General features: G+C 42.0%; 1 protein-coding gene across 1 annotated transcript in view; it reads right to left on the bottom strand.

Annotated features, from left to right (window-relative positions):
• ADAMTS18 (ADAM metallopeptidase with thrombospondin type 1 motif 18) overlaps positions 1 to 20625 on the bottom strand; it is a 618263-nt gene that overhangs the window by 76819 nt on the left and 520819 nt on the right. Inside the window, exons 5-9 of the mRNA XM_081275079.1 lie at positions 7857 to 8118; positions 5651 to 5844; positions 5317 to 5400; positions 3945 to 4104; positions 2014 to 2119 (exon numbers count right to left, since the gene is read on the bottom strand). Of these exons, the coding sequence (XP_081131205.1) occupies positions 2014 to 2119; positions 3945 to 4104; positions 5317 to 5400; positions 5651 to 5844; positions 7857 to 8118 (806 nt within the window). The remainder of the gene's footprint in view (positions 1 to 2013; positions 2120 to 3944; positions 4105 to 5316; positions 5401 to 5650; positions 5845 to 7856; positions 8119 to 20625) is intronic.

Raw genomic sequence — 20625 nt, forward strand, 5'->3', positions numbered from 1 at the left:
GATATGGTAAAACCACAGATGGCTTTGTTGTGACCCATGTGTCCATAATCTGGCCATTTTCCCAACATTCTGTCCAATTTCTCAATCAAGAAATGGCAGGGTGGCTGGGTACCATGATTCTATCAGTGAATTCCCTAGGTATTATAGAGATGACCGTGCACAAATAGGTCTTCATTAATCTCAACATAGATGCAGGGAAAAGTGTTTTGCCATCTTCAGTTTTGCCGAATTCTTTGTACCTAACCAGGAAGCCAAGGAGATTTGTGTGGGAAACAATCCTTCTAACAATATTTATGAAATCCTGAAACCTGTAAATGAAAAGCACGATTTCCCCCAAACGGAGAAGGGATGGGGAGAGATTGAAGATATTACTCAAAGAGGTAATGGTGCTTCATTAGTACCTCTCTGGAATTTCCTGGACACAAGAAAACTGAATATGAATTAAATTTTGTCCTTAAAAATTTTCAATTTTCTAACTTCTTCGTAGCATTTTAGAAAAGAACACACACATTATTTTCTTTATATGCCTGCCCCATAAAACCTAAAGTTACAAGGCCATTCCACCTAGAACTTGTACTTTACATCTGATTCCTCTCTCCCACCCTACCTGAAGGGTATGTTTTTCTTTCCCTTTATCTAAAATGTTGGGTTTGGTCTTGGGTAATTTTAACTCATACGTAAGAATGATGACATCTTTCAATGCCAGTATTGTGTACGGGAGCTCCGTTAATCTGGACTTCATGCTCATGGAACAAATTCAGACATATGCTTAACATGAACAGATATTTTATTTCCTGTTCTATACAAAAGAGCTTTGTGCTTAATGGGCATCTCTGCACCTCCATTCACAATAAAATTGGTTCATTCATACCTCGATGGGAAGATGGTTATGTGTATATGTAAATAAAATGCTGGGAAACTACTGGATAAGAGCAGTGGCCATGATTCAGACTTCCTGAAGATAAAATACATAAAATACATAAAATACATCAGCACCAAAAATATCAAACTATGAATTACAGTTTTTGAATGGATGATGTTTGCTTTTTTTTTTTTAAATACAAGAAATTGAACCCAGAGGGGCTTTACCACTGAGCCACATTCCGAGCCATTTTTTTTTTTTGAGACAGAGGTAATGGTGCTTGCTAAATTGCTGAGGCCGATCTCAAACTTACGATCCTCCTGCCTCAGCCTCCCAAGTTGCTGGATTATAGGCATGCACCACTGTGCCCAGCTGGATGTTTGCTTTTATGTCAGAAGTGAACCAGATGCTCAGAAGATGTATAAAAGTTATATGTTAAATAAAATGTGCACACACTGTTCATATGTACACATACTCCTAGATTGGTATATCCAAAGAGCAATGCACTTTGAAACCCTGTGAAGCAGTATATTTGAACCTTGTGTGAGGATATTTCTTCCAGTGCAGCTGTGGCTGCTCAAGTGTCTGATAATTCTCTGGAGATTGTCTCCTGAGCAAATTATATGCCCAGTAAAATGAATTTATTTCATTACCCAGTTTTCTCATTTTGTTTCTAACTCTATTCTCACAAAAAAAAAAGATTTATCATGTCAATTAAAAGAATAACTGCACACAATATTACCCACTATAAGGATATCCAGGATGTGCAACAAAAAAACTTATTTAAATCAGCAAGCTATTGTATCCTGGAAGTTTGCAGGTCTCCATGATTATTTCCTTAATGTAAAGAATGAGCTGAAAGTATCTTCACTCAAGCAAAACATGAAGAAAAATAAATGCCTAAAAGACCAGAAAATCAATGAAGAAACCTGTGGTCCATTTTTGCACACAACATAATGCTGCAGCATAAAAAGAGCAACATGAATAATAACTGGCCTTGACTGAGCTCTTCTTATAGTCAGGCCCTGTTCTAAGCTGCACTCATGAGTTATCCCATTTATTCCACCCAGATCAATATCCATCATTAGAGGAGTGCCAAAGAACCTCTTGGCCAGTTTCTGTGCAAAGTGGTGAATCCAGGAGCCACTCACTTGTGCCCCGACTCATGAGCAATGGTGAAAGCAAGGCCCAGCCCCGTGTCTTCATTGATGGTACAACTTCGGTACTTACTGCACATCCCGCTGATGGGGGCAAACCCTACGGAAAGATCAATGTCAGATGTTAATCCCAAGAGGGCACAAGCATGCATGATCATTTATCACCTTCTCCAAATGCTCCACACAATTTTAGTTTCATGGATTAATGCATTCAATTTTTAGCAAGAAAAAACACTTAAGGTATATAGTCCTGTGTCCTGGGTGCTGTAGTAGTAGTAGAAGCAATATATAAATATTCATGTTATATTTTTTGCTGATTTTAGATATTGCCATTGATTGTTCCTCCTAACATCCTTCTGAGGTCATAAACCTACTATAATTCCCCTTTTATATATAGGAGAGCATCAAGCACAGAAAATTTATATGCCTTATTAGCATCATCACTACACAAATGTTCCCAACATGAAACACTGTGCAATATGTCTGGCTATGATTACAGATCAGGAAATTGAGCTCAGAAAGAGGAATCAACTTGCTCAAGATCACACCACCATAAATTCAAGATTTGGGAATCAAGCGCAGACATGTGTGAAGTCAAAGCTCATACTCTTTACATTAGGACATGTGGCTTAAAGAGAGTGACCTACAGTTGGTAGGATTCCTGGGACTGTATTTGTTTTCATCAGACTTTGACCTTTGGTTGACTGATAAACTGCCTCCTTCTCAGAAGATGTTTTCAAAACATCAACCATGTGTTGGGCTATTAGATATTACTTTGTACATTCCAAACTCAAGCAATGTTTTAAAATTCATTTAAAAAAAACCCCCCATATGGAATAATTCCTAAAATCGTGGTTTTACGCAAAACATGACTAAAGGTGAATTACTAAAACAGATTTATAGGGCATTATGGGGATATTATACCTAATCGGAAAAATACAACCAAAACTTTTGTAAAGTCCTATCTACCTTTATCTCTAATATATCATGAGGGATTTGAAAGTACTTTTAAGAAAATGATGTGAGCAAATCATGTAAACTTTTCTCAGCTCCCTCCAAATTTTATCATCACTGTAGATCATTAGCTGTGTCAGCAAAATATGGCTTCCATTGTTGGCTCTTGTCAATAAAGTTTTACTAGAACACAGCTACACTCATTGGCTTATGTATTTTCTGTGGCTGCTGTTGTCCTCATACAGCTGATCTGAGTACTTAAAACAGAGACTTAACCTACAAAATCTAATACATTTACTATCTGGCCCCTTTATAGAGGAAGTTTGCTGATCTTGATCCAGATAATCACTAGTTTATCAAAATTTTTTTAAAAAAAGTTAAATCCTATACAAGTGCAATGAAACATTTTAGAAAATATAGCCTAGATGGAAAAGTCCTCTTTCTCCCTGCCTTGCACAAACAGGGAAGAACTGAGCCCTGCATACTCAAGCAATTTCCCAAAGGAGGCGCTGCTCCCTAGTGGCACAGTCAGTACCAGGGAAAGCAGTCAATTTCTTTTCAGCTACCTAGTTCTGCAGTCACAGCAATGGGTCTTGTTAAACAGGGACATATAACAGACCTCAATGATCACAGCAGGGTCAACAACAACAACAAAAAAATGCAAAAGGATTAAAGTAAATGGCTTCCTATTCCACACCATGTTCAGTTAAACAGAACCACATTCCAGGATTCCATGAGAATCTTCCACAATTTAAATATAGTGATATGCTGCATAATGAGATTTGAGTTGGCAGTGTGCTACATATAGGATGGTGGTCTTATAAGGGTCTATTCCCTCCTGTCTCATCCCTCTCAGGGTGTATAAGCAGAGATGATTGTATTAGGACTCTCTAATAAGGATCAATGGTCATTTATCCAGAAGTTTCCATACCGAACACAGGTGTGCATGAAAGGATCTGTTCATACCTTACCTAGAGTGTCACATGGTTCATTCTTCCAGGAACAAATATCAAATCCCGTGAGCAAGATGGCGTGGTCATGCCTCTTGCCATTCTTTCCCACGAGGGCAGACTGCCACTGGCAAAAACTATTCAGAGACTGGTCTGCATGATGGTTGATCAACAATCCTCCCTATGGAAAACCCACACACATCAGAGCACTGTTTTTGCCACAGAGATGAGAACTGTTGAGTCATTCCATTGATACAGGCGAACACAGAAATACCGTGCTTCAAGGGAAAAGGTAGGTAGACAAAAACACTTGAGCTAAGACAGGAGGGGGGAAAATCTATTCAGGAAAAATATCTACTAGGTAAATGCTCATCATTTTTAAAGCAACTAATCAGTGCAACAAAAGTTCTCAAGGGTAAGATAACAACCCTTAAAGCAATCGCTTACCAAAATGCCTGCTCAGTCAAAACTACTGACTTGGGTCAAGTTGAGGGGTTTGAGAAAGAACTTTAATTATCCCTGAATTAGGGTGTCTCTAGCTTCAACGTCCTAGGGCAATGGATAAGTGGTAGGCTGAGACAAAAGTGTCTTCCAGCCAACTCACACCCCTTCTGTCTTTCTAAACTTCCAAGAGGGATTTGACAAGTCATTAACCTCCCTGGCTCTACACACCTGGGCAGCTAGATCAGTGTCTGTCTCACCCCTGACTCCCTGCCTTTCACATTCTTTATTGGGGTCACAGATGAAGAGGAAAAGCCTCAGGGGATGGGTAATCTCTGCTTCGAAAAACAGCTTAAATGGCAAAACAGTCCGAAGCAGGGAGTACCGTGCAATTTCGCATGTTATTATATGTTTGCTTTTGTGATCGTCCCCACGCCTGTGTCCTGCACCTCACTGTAATTAATTCAAGGGCAGTCACGACCCTTTGTTGATCCTCTGTTGCACCGAAGATGGTGCAAGGGAGACTACAGGTTTACAGGAATTCTCTGATAACTTACTTTCATAATATCCTTCTATATGTACTGCAATCATGTGGTACAGCCAGTTTCAAAAGCCAAGTAATCCTTAAATCTATGATCAAAGGCACCCACAGAGTAAAGCTTATGTAATATTTATATATTTTATATAAGAAAATATTTATATTTTATACTGCATTTATATTATATATACATTTAATATTTTGTGTCCCAATTGTGTGCATATCTGCATATTTATAATATATATGTTTTGCGGTGTTTTAGTTTCACTATTGGATTAAATGGCCCTATTAGCTTGTACTTTCCTTGAGGAAAGGGTTCGCGTAAGTCCAAATGTACCTAATGACTGGTGCGTGGATCTGCACCTGGTGGATATTCAATAAATGCAATCCAAAGGAGTGAAGTTTGCCACTTACGGGTTCTTGTTCCAAAAGGATGAGGCTCACCACCACAATGTTGATGTCACTTCCAATGGTCCCATCTTTAAATAGACTGGAAACCTGTTGGAACAATGGAAATCTAAGAAAATCTCAAAAAAAAAAAATTCACAACTGTTTGGGGCAACCCGTCAGGCATATTTACAAGTGTGTAGGATTCGATTTCACCAGACACATGCCCGTGAAGGCAGCCTCCTCCAATCTCAGTCCCCTCCCAGGGAAACCATGTGGCTCCCTCTATCATTCTGCCCATTCGGGAGTTTGTGAACTCCGGCCCTCTGTGGGCCAGAGGACACGTGACAGTCTCCCTTACCATGTTCATGACGGTGAGGATGTACGTGGTGACGTTCCCCTTGCCGTGCTTTTCCACCATCTTCCTGTCTGCCACCACTAGGGTCTCCACGTTTAGCCCCTTCTGTGACTTTCCGGCTGACCTTCGGGGTCGCCCTGAGCTCCCATATTCATCAAACCTTAGGTAGGTGTCCTCAGTAGGAGGCTTGGGGGCATCTGTGATGAAAATAAGAGCATGTGGAAGGAATATCAATAGAGAATATCTGGATGGGACAGATGGAGAGAGATCTAAATAGGGGAGGAGAGAGACTGGTCACCCCCGCTGCACCACTCCACTAAGCTGTCTGCCCTGGCACTTTGCACCTAGCGTGTGGTCAAGAAAAATCCATGCCATAGCTGTTTGGATGTGTGGGTGGGTGGACAGGTAGATCAGTAGCTCACTCAACATGCTCTAGAGAGTCAGAAAAAAAACAGCTATTATTCTAATTGGCAGAAAAAGCAGGTCAACAAAAATAAATTAAAGGATCTTTAAAGAAGAAAAACGCTAATTTTGTTTTACTCAGAAATCGTAAAAATAGACATTACCCTTGGGATCTGAATTCATGACACTTCATGTTATTTTCCAAATTAAAAGTGAACTTCTCTAGAAACTTGCGCTTAGCTTGTGGTATTAAACATAGCACACGATGAGCCATCCCAGAGGACCCTTGGTTATTGGGGAAACAGGAAAGTCAGGGGTGATGGTAAAACTATATTAAATACTTTTCACCACAGTCTCTGAGCAGAGACCTGCAGTGTCTGTAGGGGCAGGCCTGACACTATTGGTCCAAACACAGTGACAAGAACAAGGGTACCCTAGGAAGGAAAGGACATTGAGAAAGCTCAGGACATAACCATGTATTAAACAAGTCTAGAAATAATTTAATACTATAACAACTGATAGAGCCATGAGATGGTCATCATGAAGACTCAGCTGTAAAAACGCAAGCTGACCACTCATTAGCCCTGTCACGCTGGATCTCAGTTGCATCTTCCATGAAAAAAGAATACTACTAATTCATAAGGCTGTTCTGAAGATGAGCTTTAATGTCTCATGTCGGATGCATGCCGTCATCACTATCTCACCCCTGTGATTGACACCACCCTCATAGACAGGTGCTAAATGAATGTTCCTCAAGGAGATTTTTCACATCAATAAAAATGGAGAAAAATCGCTACTTTATTAGTGCTCCTGATTAAACTCCTACTAATGCCAATTCTTCTTCTCCCTGAGAAGGGCCCTCATCTGCCTGTGCTATCCACCGAGGGAACCGCTCACCACTGTGGCTACTGAGTCACTAAACTGTGGCTGATGCAACAGAGGAATCCACTTATTTCATTTCATTTCATTTGAAGTACAATCCACAATGCAGCTATTGAAAAAGGTATATCTTTAGAATAGTCAGAGTATGTAAATCGACTTTTTCAACCTTAAATCTTCTGAAATCTAAACACAGGTTAAGTATTTCTGATAAAAATTTATCATTTCAACTCAAATTGAGTTCCCAAAGTAAAATAAACACCAGATTTGCAAAACTTAATATGAAAAGAGAAGGCAAAATCCCTCATTAACAATTTCTCAAAACAATTACCTATTGAGATGATATTTTGAATATATTGAATAAAATGATATTGAAATTAATTGAACTTTTGAAACTTTAAAAAATGTAACTGTTAAATTTAAAAATGACATTTGAGACTCGTAATGTATTTCTACTGGATACTGCTTGTCTAGAATATGCAGAAGGTGGTGCCTGGGTCACAAAGCATGCTCAGGGGTCCTGTCATTCACTGCTGCCCCTCTTCATGAGCCAAGTCTCTTCCTTATGTCCCCCAAAAGAACAGACAATCACTCCTAGACATTTGCCTTGGCTTTCTCTTATCATTATCACCAAGATAAGACCGTGGCCAAATTTCAGAGATGCTATAAGAGAAGAAAGAGATACAGGGAGGGAGGGAGAGAGCCAGGAAGGAAGGAAGGAAGATAAATCTAAGTCTTTCCTAGCTTCACCCAGAAGAACGTCATCCAGCTTCTGCCAGGCAGAAATGGTACTGGTCCTTATCCGAGACCACACTGTTGTAGGTGCTCAGCGTAGCCCCATCTTAACCTGCAGAGTCACCCAACAGCACACAAGAAACCCCGTGGAGGCCCAACTAAGAACAGAGCGAGAAAAAGTTTCCTTACATACATTTCTTGCGTCGTCCACAAAAATGCTGCTTTTGCCACCTTCGATGGTGGTACTCAGTCTCTGGACTCTGGGACGCAGGGGGAGTGTGACTTGGGGAGTGGCCAGGGGAGGTCCGGTACCGCTGCACCTTCTCCTCTGCTGTCCTTTTGTACAGTACATGAGGACGGTGGCCCGCGGGGGAGCTGTAGTTGTGTTTCTGGGCCAGCAGCTGAGGTAACGGTGAGATGAGGAATTCATTTTTTCGTGTCCTTATTAGACCTGACTAAAAAGCCAAACACAAAGAACACATTCACGATTCCATGCATCTCCTTTTTTCTGGATGGATTTCCAGCAAATATGTGCTGACTACTTCCCGTGGACAGGAGCTGGGCAAATTGCTGGACATCTACCATCTCAATTTTATCTGCACCATTACATGTTGCTATCATTCTTCCCATTTTACAGAGTTGCAAGCTGAGGATAAGCTAGCAGGTGGGAAAAGGTAGTGTTGGCACTCTATCTCCTGAGCCAGAACTCCTTACCACGGTCAACATTTTTAGAGTAGAGTGGGTGGCGCCCAGGTATCAAATCCAAGCACTTATGTATGTATGCTAGGCACACTACTGCAGAGCTATATTCCCAACTAGGCAACTTGGTTTGTGTGCCTAAGGGGCTGAGCAACAGGCAGTACTGCTTGCCCCTGCCGGGCAGACACTGCTACTCACCTGGCAGAGGGCTGAATATACAAATGCCTGGCTTCCTTGAACGGAGTTCATAGTATGGATAGTAAAACCAAGATATTCAATCTTGATTTCACAAGTGCTAGTTAAAAGAACCAGCAAGGATGGCCAAGGAAGGAGTGAGTGGTTATTTGCAAGCAGGGGTCTAATGAGCTACACTATTACAAAGAGAGACACTTGTTAAATCAATAAGGAGGGAACCTGGTGAGCCCACCCGAGGAGTTTCCCCTTCCAAGTTCAAGGCACAGCATGTGTACCTGATTCTGCTGCCACAGTGCACCTTTGCCTTTGAGCATGAGCTACGCTCCCTTCTCTGGATATCAGAGTTCTCTGGTACCCAGGCCCTGCTGTGAAAATTGTGATCTGTGGACCAGCAGCTTCAGCCTCACCTGGAGCTCATTAGGAATGCAAAATTCTTGGGTCTCACTCACCCAGACCTGTGGAATCATAATCTGCTTCTGACTCAGATCACCGGCCCATTAAAGATTGAGAAGCACCGATAACAGGCCAGAGACTTTTCAACTTTGCTGAACTTTGCTGAACTTTGCATCCTCCGGGTATCTCAAGAACACACATATACTCTCTCCCCCAGGCAAAATCCTGTATCTTTGACCTCAGAATCACTTTTTAATGTGACTGATAACCTTGGTGGTTTCTGGTTTTGAACTGTCCAGGTGAGTATCACAATATTATGAACCAATAGGCTGGACCTTACCTCCATCATGTGGAAAATTATCCCTGTACCTCACACACAGAGAGAAAATAACCTGTACCAAAGTCCTTTATATGCTCTAGACTGTAGCAATTTGGATGACTGATGAGGAGGGTAAGTGACTGACTCAATGCATATTCATCAGGCACCAAGCAGGTACCTGGCATGCAGGTATGTGCTAGGCACACACCTGTGCAGGAGAATCACAAAGTGGGTGGCTAACCAGGAAGACACAGGCACATGGATCCATAAGTATGATGCAGATGATTAAGTGGGGTAAGGTGACAAGGACAGGTTCCTCTGGGAACACAGGGTTGGCACCCAAGCCAATCTGGGGGCAGGGCAGGTGGGCAGGTGGCTGCAGAGGTGCTATCCTCAGGCTTTAATTTGGCCCTAGGTTGGACTCAATTTCTTATTCCTCATGTCTCTCTCCAGGGAAGGAAACAAACAAAACACACTGTGTGGTTTGGTCCCGATTTTCCTGCCACCTTCTTTATGGACTGGGGCACTGACATTGTATCTAGACCCCAGACACAAAAACAGATGGTTTCATTCACCAAGTCGTCACTGGACTCCCAAGTCTTGGTCTTATTCTAGGCATAGGCCTTTAAAAGAAATAGGTACCTACTAAAAAAATAAAACAGTTCGCATCCACATCCTCTGGGAGATTATGAGAGAGGAGAACTAATAGGCAATATAAAAAAAAAAAAAAAGAAAAGAAAAAGTAAAAATCACACAATCCCAGTAATCCTGTCTATCCTATCTCTAGGACTATATTTGAGGAGCATGCCCTTCCACATCTGGCCCAGGCCATGCTAGCAGAAGCTGTCATTGCTCATTTGGACACTATCTAGTATTCTGAACTGCACCTGTCCTCTCCATATCAGCCAAGTTCTCATCCAAGGTAAGGAAACTCATCCCATGCACCCTGATATTATCTCTTATCCTGGGCCTCAAATATCTGCACAATCTGCCCCCTGCAAACCCTGCCAACTTCATCCATTGGCTCTCCCTCTTCTTCATGCTATTGCAAATAGGATGTTGCTTTCACTCTGTGACCCTACTAAGTCCTTTCACTCTAATGCTGCTAGTGCACATTCTTCTTTCACCTGCCATCTTGTTCTCCAGTGGGCTTTCTTGTGCTCATTTTGATGCCCAGCTTTAATGCTATCTCCTCAAAGAAGCTGCACTCATAACCCCATCAAAGAGACTCCCTCCTGCTTCCAAAACATCCTAGGCCATAGTTTGGTGGCTTCATGTCTCCCTCCAGTGAAGGAAACAAACAAAACACAACACTATCCCTGCCTGACATGTGACGTGAACGTACACTTGCTACCAGGTGCTGCTTGGGTCACCCTGGTGCACACCACTAATTAGCAGCTAGTATGTATTTGATTCTTATTTTATAGACATTTACCAGAGTGGAGGGATACTGAGAGCCTGCCAACATGAGAAGGGAAAGAGGTTCGAGGTCACAAGACGTGGGAACTCAGAAAGACTTGTTTAAACCTCCCAGGTACCTGGGAGGAAATCCCCACAGGAAGTACATACAGATGGACCATGGGCTTCCCATTCCTTGAGCCAGGCCCTCTTCTTATCCAAGACAAGCCTTCACCTCCTTTCAAACAGCATGCAGACAAAAGACACCATTTACAGTCCCCCAGGACAAAGTGATTAGTTAAAGAAAAAAAAAAGTAAATTATCCTTGAAAGCCCTGCAGCCTCACTAACTTCCTTACTTGGTTCAACTAATATCAAAGGCTTAAGCCACTTAAGAGTCTTGACTGGACTAACCGGTTTGGAAGCTTTCAATTTTCTCTGTTTCATGAAAACTGTACATTACACAAATAAGTAGTGAAAAACTTCTATATTAAGAAAACAATTTTTTTAAAAATTCTCCTATATTGGGACAAACACACTAATCCACACACTGCAGCATGACCAGGACACAAAGCTGCAATAATTCTTTATAATGAAACAATAATTGTATAGTGCTACATAATAAAGAAGAAAAATATTCATTTTCTGGTTTGATGGAAACTGTTGGAATCTAAGCAAATGAACACATCTTAAAACATTCGGATATAAGCCCAGTGATTCCCAAAGGAGCCAGACAGTGGTGAAGGAGACAGATCCTTGGTCCCCTCCTGGCCTCCAATTAAATGAGGGAAACAAAGATTAGACTAGTAAATATATGAAAATAAAATATTTCTTTGTATATAGCATAAAGACAGAGCTCAGGATTCTGATAGGAACAGTAACAAAAGGGGTAGGAAGGGGGGAAATGAATGATAGGGTCGGACATTGTAGGGTGCTTTTCTGATGTGCATTTTAATTGAGGCAGGGGCAGTCTTCATGAAACTCAGAGAAGAACAGCTCAGAACTGACCAGCAGAAAAGCTCATGAGAGCAGGAAGAAAGCAGAGACCTCGCTGCCTGCAGAGAAGGCAGGCGTGGAGTGTGAGGTCACTCAGGCTTCCCGTGAGTGGTGGACAGGAGAGGCCCCATGTCCACTGCAAAATAGATGCTGGCAGCTGCTGGTGGTGAAGGAAACATTCCCAGCTCTCCTTTCCCTCCACAGAAGGAGCCAAGGGCAGAGCTGGGTGGTTCACTGGAGTCCGCAGAAGGACAGGTTAACAATGACTCTCCACATTAGCCCCCTTTGTCCCACGTCCCAGATAACACAATGCCCAATGTCCTACCTACAAGATGGCTTATTGATGTAAAAGATATCATATGGTCCCCACATCCCATTTATAGGACAATCTGTGTTTCACTTATTTTCATTATGCAAGATAATAAAAGATACAGAAGCTCTAGGTTATGGTCCCAGACCTGTTTTAATGCACCTGAGTCAATTTCATTGCAGTGTTTCCAAAACTGAAAACCTAGGATGTACAGAGTTCAGAGTGTTCCATCTTTTCCAAGATTATGGATAGAAAAACTGCCACATGGTTTAGTTTCTGGGCTTTAAAACAAAGTGCCTACTGACCATGGTCCATATTCTATTCAGATATTTTACCATTTTCTACCTTAAAAGGTGAGAAAGTACATTTGGTGAGCAGACGTTTCCTATTTTAGATTTCAAGAGCAAAAAAACCCAAAAGAGCAAAGAATAATTCTGAAGGAACTCACATCAGGTATAAATCACACTTCATGAAATCTCCCCCGGTTTTCCTTTAAGATGCCCTCCCTGTAGGTCATATTTCAATTCCATTAAAGGCTTTAGAATTAATAGGCAAACGGAGAACACAGATTCCAGGAATACCTGATAAATTCAGTGGTGGGATGGAAGCACAATTCACTTGAAAAGGTTCATTGTGAACAGCCTTAAAGAGGAATGAGAATCAGGCAGTTACACGCTCCTGGAAGAGGGAGCCACATCCAAGGAGCTTGCATCCCAGGCCTTATGTCCACCAAAAAAAAAAAAAAAAAAAAAAAAAAAAAAAAAAATCAAAGAATTAAGACTTTGTAGACTAATGATGCTCACTGCAACTGAATCAGAACTCCCAATGAAATGACGTAAACCTTAAAGAAGTATCTTGATGCAATAATAAAAAGAGCCCAGTGGGCACTATCATTATTTTATTTTATTTTTAATCAAGTATAAATTGACAGATTCAGCCCCTCATAGGCTGGCTGGAAAAATATTGGGAAAGAAGTAGATTTGTGGTCACCAATAATCAAAAATTTTTTTTAAATTTTTAACCTAACCACAAAAACCTTTAAAAATAGTGTTATTTTACTCAAGTTTACCACATTCTTTCAAAAAATATATTATTTTATTCAAACAATAGCACCAAAGAACAAATAATTGATTATAGGAGGATGATCTTCATTGAGAATCAGGGACAGGTTGGCTGGGTGAGCCATGGTGCTCACCTGATTCAGGAGGCTGAGGCAGGAGGATTGCAAGTTCAAAGCCAGCCCAGGCTCAGCAACTTAGCAAAACTGTGTCTCGAAATAAAACATAAAAAGGGTTGGGGATGTGGATCAGTGGTTAAGTGCCCCTAGTTTCAATCCCTGTTACCCCTCCGAAAAAGAAAAGTAAAAAAGAAAGTCTCATCAACACAAAACAACAGAAATCTGTGGTCCAGATTGGGGAAAGGAGTCGGGGGAAATAAAAGTCTAAAAATGAAGGCCAGGAAGTCTTTACTTGAGAAAAATGAAAGGCAAGAGGATATTTTAGGGTTCCTTCCACTAACCACAAAAATTACTGAGATAAAATGGAATGAGAAGAAGACAAAGAGTTAAGGGAAATGTTCAATATAGAAATGAAGGTCTTGAGAAGCAAAATTTAAGCTTTGCTGGGGCTGTGGCCAGAGGATCGCAAGTTCAAAAACAGCTTCAGCAACTTAGTGAGGTTCTAAGCAATTTAGCAAGACCCTATTTCTAAATAAAAAATAAAATGGGTTGGGGATGTGGCTTAGTGGTAAAGAGACCCTGGCTTCAATCCCCAGTACCAAAAAAGAAAAAAAAAGTTTTACAGTGGCTTCAAATAGAACATTAGGGATTTGATAAGTCAGAAACTGTTTACCAAGTCCCAGGGGAGAACAGGCAGAATTTGTTGGGCCACAGAGAACAAGGCAGAGAGAGGAATCGTGCAAAATGACACTGATAACATCCTCAGTTCTCTCTGAAGCACAGAATTCTAGGAATCCTAAATGGATTTTTTTTTTTTTTTTTTGGTCATTGGCATCTACACACAGAGATGGTTTAATAGACAATTGGAATAGATCTCCAAACACAGACATGCATTTCAAAAAGGCATATGTTCCAGATCCCCTGTTACTATCAAAGGGAAAAATACCTTGTGCTTTTAGATGAAAACAATATAGAGAGATTTTAAAAGAAATCTGGCACCTGCCACCCATTCTTGGTTATCAACGTTACCACTGTAGGATTCATGATACCAAGTATGCGATAGGTGGGGATTTATATTTTCCAGATTTGTACAGCCACCAATGACCCTGCAAAATCCTGCCAGTCCACCCTTCGTCAGTACTGTTGATATTCCACAGCTGTTCACAGTCTGGTGACAGAACAGCATGAGGCTGATAAGAGCCACCAAGTGTCCACAGTTCTGTCATGCTGAAGTGCTTCTTTTGTTTTTCCCTGATCTCCTGGGGAAGTTCCAAACCTCTCGGAGAGTCAGGGCCCTGGCCTGTGAAATGGGAATAATGGGAGCTCTTCCTCTGCTGGGTTTTTAGAGGATTAAACGTGTTAATATTTAAAGACAGTGCCTGGCCCAGGGACAACACTCTGTGCATATTTATTATTCTTATCATTATTATTTGAGGGCACAGAGCCAAGAAGCCAAGCCTTTTTCTAACTGTGTTTATATTATAATTTTCCTCTTCAATTGGACCCCAAATTCTGGCCCAACTGAATAATAAAATAAAAGCATGAATATTATTCCAGTTTATTGAAAAAGTAAATGAGAGGACTAAGCCAAGTTTGAAGAACTGAAACACACTAATGAACATCTCACAGCTATGGCCAAAGATATTTAGACAGAGACAAAATCCTGAATGTCTCTACCTTGGAGAGCGGCTTAATCCGGGGATTCTGGGTCTTGGTGTGTTTGGGTGGAGATGGCAAAGATGACGGGGAAGGAAATCACCAGGCTGCTCCTCTTCTGTGTCCCTCTCGGGCCCATTGGCTTCACATCCATCATTTTGTGGGTTCAGATGCTTTAATCCAGCCTTCCTGCATTCTGAAGACCTAACCTCTTCCCTTCCCTCTCCACTGAAAAAGGCCACAGGTCTCTTTTCAGTTTGACCAGCGTCGAGGGGAAAGGGGGGTTTGTGAATGGCCTGCAAGCATGCATGGGAAGTCTTTGCTGAGGGCACTTTCTGGAGAATGTGGCAGGATGGGATCAGGATCCTGGAGCAGAGCTCTCAGGTCACATGCTGGCCATCTGTTTAGATGAGGCAGGTAACGGCCCTCCCTTGCAGCAAGCACCCGGGCACACCAAGGTCCTTCCACAGATGCCCGATGGGTCCTCAGCCTGCAGCCCATATGGGTGTATCTTTGCACAAGATTGATTTGTCCAGGGGAATCTGAACCTCAGCAAGGCAGGGAAAGTCTCTGTGGCTTTCTGAGTCTCCACTGATAATGATAAACTAGGAAGAAAGGTTCCCAAATCCTGCTTCAGAAGTCTTCACCAAACTCTACCCTCACCTGGATGTTCAAAATGAATTATCTTTTTCTTTCACTTACACCAACCTAATCTAGCTCCAAAACTGACATGGCTTTGACCACAAGCAATGGCTTATGCTCCTGACACGAAGATGAATAGATTAGTCCCTTTCTTCAAAGCACTTACACTATAATCACCAGGACCGGTAGAGATCACATCATTCTACCAGCTCTCAAAAGATGTTAACAACATATTCATGGAATCCATTTGTTTAGCTGATTAATAATTATTTCCATTGAAATAAAAACTTAGTGACTTCAACGGCCCAAATCCCATGAGACAAGAATAAAGTGGTTCACAGCTCAACACTGGAAGTTAAATGTACCCAGATTCTGTTCAAGACATGCCTGGCTCCATTCTTCAGAATGGACTCTGTTTTTTAAGCTATTATATGAAAATGGTTTATATATTTACAATAACCTATTGTATGAATCTTAGTATTTTTTTAAAAAAATCCATAAATGCTAACAAATGCATATAGATTTTATAAGCAACCACAACCTATGTTTCAACACTTATTAATTAATGTATGATGATTAGATGTTGGAGAGTCCTTCTCTCCTTCTCCCTACCTTCTCTTATTGCAGTTTTGCTCAGGTACCAGACAGGGCATGGAGCACCTCTTCTGCAAATGCTCACCTGACTCTCACAACTCTTCCAGTCAATGGATGCCTTTTATTTTTCATGAACTCCTCCATATTTCAGGGCTATCTGGCTACATGTATCCTATTAAAATTCAGAAGATTGTGACTTCAGGCAGGGGAAGGGGAAGTTCAAATAACAGACTTTTAAAGTTTGACTCTTTCAGAACAAAGCACTTCAGGGATGGTACATTGCATGGATCAGAGCGATTTAGAGACACAAATCAACTTTCTCAGAAATGAAGCCTGGGATCAAGCAGTGTCAAGTCAGAGGGTCAGCCTCATGGCCTCCCATCTCCATCTTCATACTGGAAAGTAGGAAATAAAGGAGTGCCCAGCCCTGCAATCAATGGTGACATTGAGAAAGTCCCTCCGTGGATCCAGAGCTACCTGGCTGAACTGCTCTCTGGAGCAGGGCCTTTCTTTCCACTCCTCACCTAGTTCACATTCCCCCCTGCGATGCTCTCATTTCCCCCACTCATGTATTCTAAATACAATGGGCGTGGCTGGACCACTGTGCCTTCCCACAGCCAAGCCAGGTCCTGTGTGCCCACACACCTTTGGGAGAAAGATACATACAGAATAATAAGGAAGAGAAACCATGCCTTCCCAGGTCCTCAGCTACCCAAACATGCCCCACCCATCGGCAAGAGGAACAGATCCCAACGCTGCATGACCTTTACAAGTAGCTGGATCATGAAGATATTTTCAGCTAGGGAAGGTGAAGGAAAGAGCTGACTGACACATTATCCTCTGCTCTGGATTTTTCTCAGGAGCCTGACCATTCAAGGGAGGCTGAAGGAGATCATTCGGGAAATACACGGCCGCCACAAGGGCCATTGGTTAATTGTGAGTGACTAAGATGCTCCCTATTACCATGCACTTTGCATGAGACTACATAGCCAGCCTTCCTCCCTAGAGCATTCCAGGATTTGGACCTGTGTCTTGCAGTCGGTCTTCACATGGAGGGGGTTGAGTGAATGGGAGGAGATGGTCCCACCGCACAGCCATCTAAGTGGTGTTTTTCAGAGAGAAATTCAGGACCCACATTTGTGCTCCCCACCTCTCATTCCTCGTTGTTGCAAGGATCTATTTGAACTCGTATACAGACTGCGGCATCACGTGGCTGAGAATGTTGACAGATGTCCATGTCCAGTGGATCTCCGTAGCTCCTACCTCTGAGCTTTTCCCCCTGCTGACAGTCTGCTCTCTCTCATCCATAGCTGTTTTTATAAACCAGTTACTTTCACAGACCATCACATGGAACAGGTCTCCCTCATGCTCTATTACAACAGGATGAATCCTCAGCCAAGAAAATAAGAATTACAAGCCTCCCTCTGGTCCAGTCCAGTCCATTCCAAACCCAGCCCCCCACTAACCTCTCTAACATCTCTGCCTCTCTTATCCTTTTTCTAAAAACTGAACTCCAGCTGCACTGGGTCCATTGCCGGCCATAAACAGGAAACCTCAGCTCCCATCTCAGATCTCAGTCTCTGTTTGCTGTTTCCTGTGCCTGCTCTTCCCCTAGAAAACTCACTTCATTTTTTTTTTTAATTCCTAAAGGCAACCTCTTCAAACCACCCTATTGAAACAAAGCAGATCTTGTCATTTTCCATCTCGGTCAGCTTGATCTTTCTGTAATAGCCCTTATCAGTACTTGATGGTCCATCCTGTTACTCTTTTGTCACTGTGTTTACTGTTCACTGCTTCTATTAGTTTCCACGAAGTCTGGGACTTGTGCCTATCTTGCTCATTCTTTGCATGCCAAGTGTCTGGCACATGATAGGTGCTTTGCAAATAAATTCATTTCTCAAACAAAGCCACATGATTGGTGCTAAGGGGGTCATAAAAATAAGCAAGACATTGATGAAAAAAGCACTTCTACTGTGAGAGATCAACATGACTAATCGGATATATTCCTTTCCCAATTCATCATTCTGATTTACGGAGCCCTCCCATAAGCCTCTGCGCCATCCTGTACTTTAACACAGCACTTACCAAAGAGGCTGTGACTTCTCTAGTTTCCCCCTCGCTCCCTGAAATGTAAATCCCTGGTGAAGCAGAGACAGTGTTGTGTTTGACTTTGTGCCCTTGGGACTCAGATGGCATTGCATGAGCATTCACACTGAATTTAGGAAGGAATATTACAAAGTCAACATCCTATGGGAGTGAACCGCCCCGGAGGATCTATTTGAACTCGTATACAGTGAGGAATGGCTGAAGGTTCTGTGCAATTTGTGCAAACTCTCACATTGTAGAGATCTGCTGCCTCCGAGAGTACCAACCTAACACATATTCTGCCTGGCATTACCATGAAATATGACAAAAATTTAGATGACAGAAATTCCCATAGTGAGCACACGTCACCTGAAATGCAGCTTACCAAGTTTTATTATGCCACCTGGGCTTCGGGTTTCTTTTTAAAAACTTAGACATTACCACCTCGCAGAGTCACATACTGCAGTCTAAACTCTCAATATCATAGCAATTCAGGTAAATGTTTTGATACAAGATTAGTTTCCCTTACTCTATAAACCAACTCCTTGCAGCCTGACAATCAAAGCCTGTCAATTATTGGTGTCACTTGCTATTTGAATACCACTCAAGTTCATTTTGTTACTAAAGTCTGGATAGGAAGGGATTTATGCAGTTGATTTTCAATACATACTGGCTGAAAATAGCGACTTTCCAAGAAGGAAAAGAGGACACGTCTTTTTGGTCTCGGCTGAAACCACATGAACAGCGCCTGGTGCATTGGCAAGACGTGGAGCAAATCGTCTTTGGGGTAGACGATGCTCCTCATTCCCCAGCCTGCTGCCTGCTGATGTGCCATCAGGAGGACATGCGTTTCTACTTGTTTCTGTGGTGGTGATGGGTTATGTCAAGCTCTCCACCAGGCCCGGCCCTGCCCCTCTTGGATCTGATGGCGTTCATTTGTTAAACAGACAGCTGGCGCTGGAAGCCATGCCAATGACCAGCTGTTAGAGATACGATGAAGTAACTACATGGTATCCACCTATTGGGCAGCTGCCTGGAGGGGCTGGATGATTGACAGGATATCCCAAGATCTCCCAGGGGTGGTGTGGAAGAATCAGAGATGACCACCATGTTGGAAACGGCTGGTCCCAATTTCCCTCAGTTATTTATCTTCTCCTGCCCCACCCCCTTGCCCCCTGCCTTAAGGTATAACCAAGGAAAATAATCACAGGATTATGGGATGTTAGCAATTGTGTGGTCCATTCCCTTGATTTTACAGAGTAAGGAAATGAGATCCAGGGAGAACAAGGAATTGTCCCAAGTCTCAAAACTGATTAGAAGCAGAACTTGGTTATCTAGCATCAAGTTTTCTTGTCCACTTAATGGAGAGACTGGACTTGATTTAAAAGGCCTTCTACATCTGAAATTCTACCCTATTTGCATTTGGGAAGATATTCAGGTAACTTACTGTGAGGCAAAATACAATTTCTGTACAAGACTACAGAGGCTGAAAAACACTTAGCAATAAAAGCGTTTGATGATGCTATGTCCCATTGGAGCCCAGCTAAGGTCCCAAGGGCCAGACTTCAACCTGGGTGGACACCAGGCTTAAAGATCCAAATGCTGTACCTAGGTCCAGACTTTTAGATTCTGGTTTCTAGGAGTTGGAAACCAAACTTCCAGAACAGACACTGCAAATTTATACCCACAGGCCCAACCTGGCTCTTTGTAGATTTTTCTTATTCCTCTCTGTGTTAACACTTTGTTACATGTAGGAATTTGAGCACACTATTGTTATTTAATTCAATTCCCAAGAGGAGCTAGAAGTTCTGTTTTGTATGCACAGGTACTTGGCAGCAGCTAAGGAGTGGCTACTGAGTAAGGCTACGACATTAGCTTTCCAGTTCAAAGTCCTCACTTCTACCAGGTCCCTCATATTACCAGTGGGGTGCCTGTAGACATTGTACTCTGTGACCTTGGCCCTAGTTCAACCCTACATCAGATGCACTTCTTGGTACAAGACATGTCTTGGTAGCTGAGGCATTTCTTTTTCTTTCTTTCATATCTGCCTGATCACCTGACACAAAGCTCACTTCATACATATGTCACATGCAAATTCAATTATTAAGGAAAACATACCTTGAAATATATATAAAAGAGGTCTACAAATGAAAGAAAAAGAATTGGGATTTTGAGTCTAGACCTAGATTCAAATTCTGATTCCACTTCTTAAAATCTTTGCAACATTAGACCCCTGGCCTTAGTTTCCTCATTTGTAAAGTGAGGATAACATAAAATTTTACTCTTAGTACTGTTCAGCTGTGTGCATAATAGGTATGCATACATACGTATGTACATATGCACATACACATTTGTATAAGGCTTGGTAAAGACTGTGCACTGAGAAATGAATGAATGATCACTGTAAACATGAGGCAGAAAGATAAACACAGCTTTCTTAGAAGGTTGGAATAAAAGCCCAGTTTATTTAACCTTGTGAAGTCTGTGAGTTCGCAGATT

This window comes from Spermophilus citellus (genome assembly GCF_964194105.1).
Source record: "Spermophilus citellus genome assembly, chromosome: 18".
Classification (NCBI taxonomy): domain Eukaryota; kingdom Metazoa; phylum Chordata; class Mammalia; order Rodentia; family Sciuridae; genus Spermophilus; species Spermophilus citellus.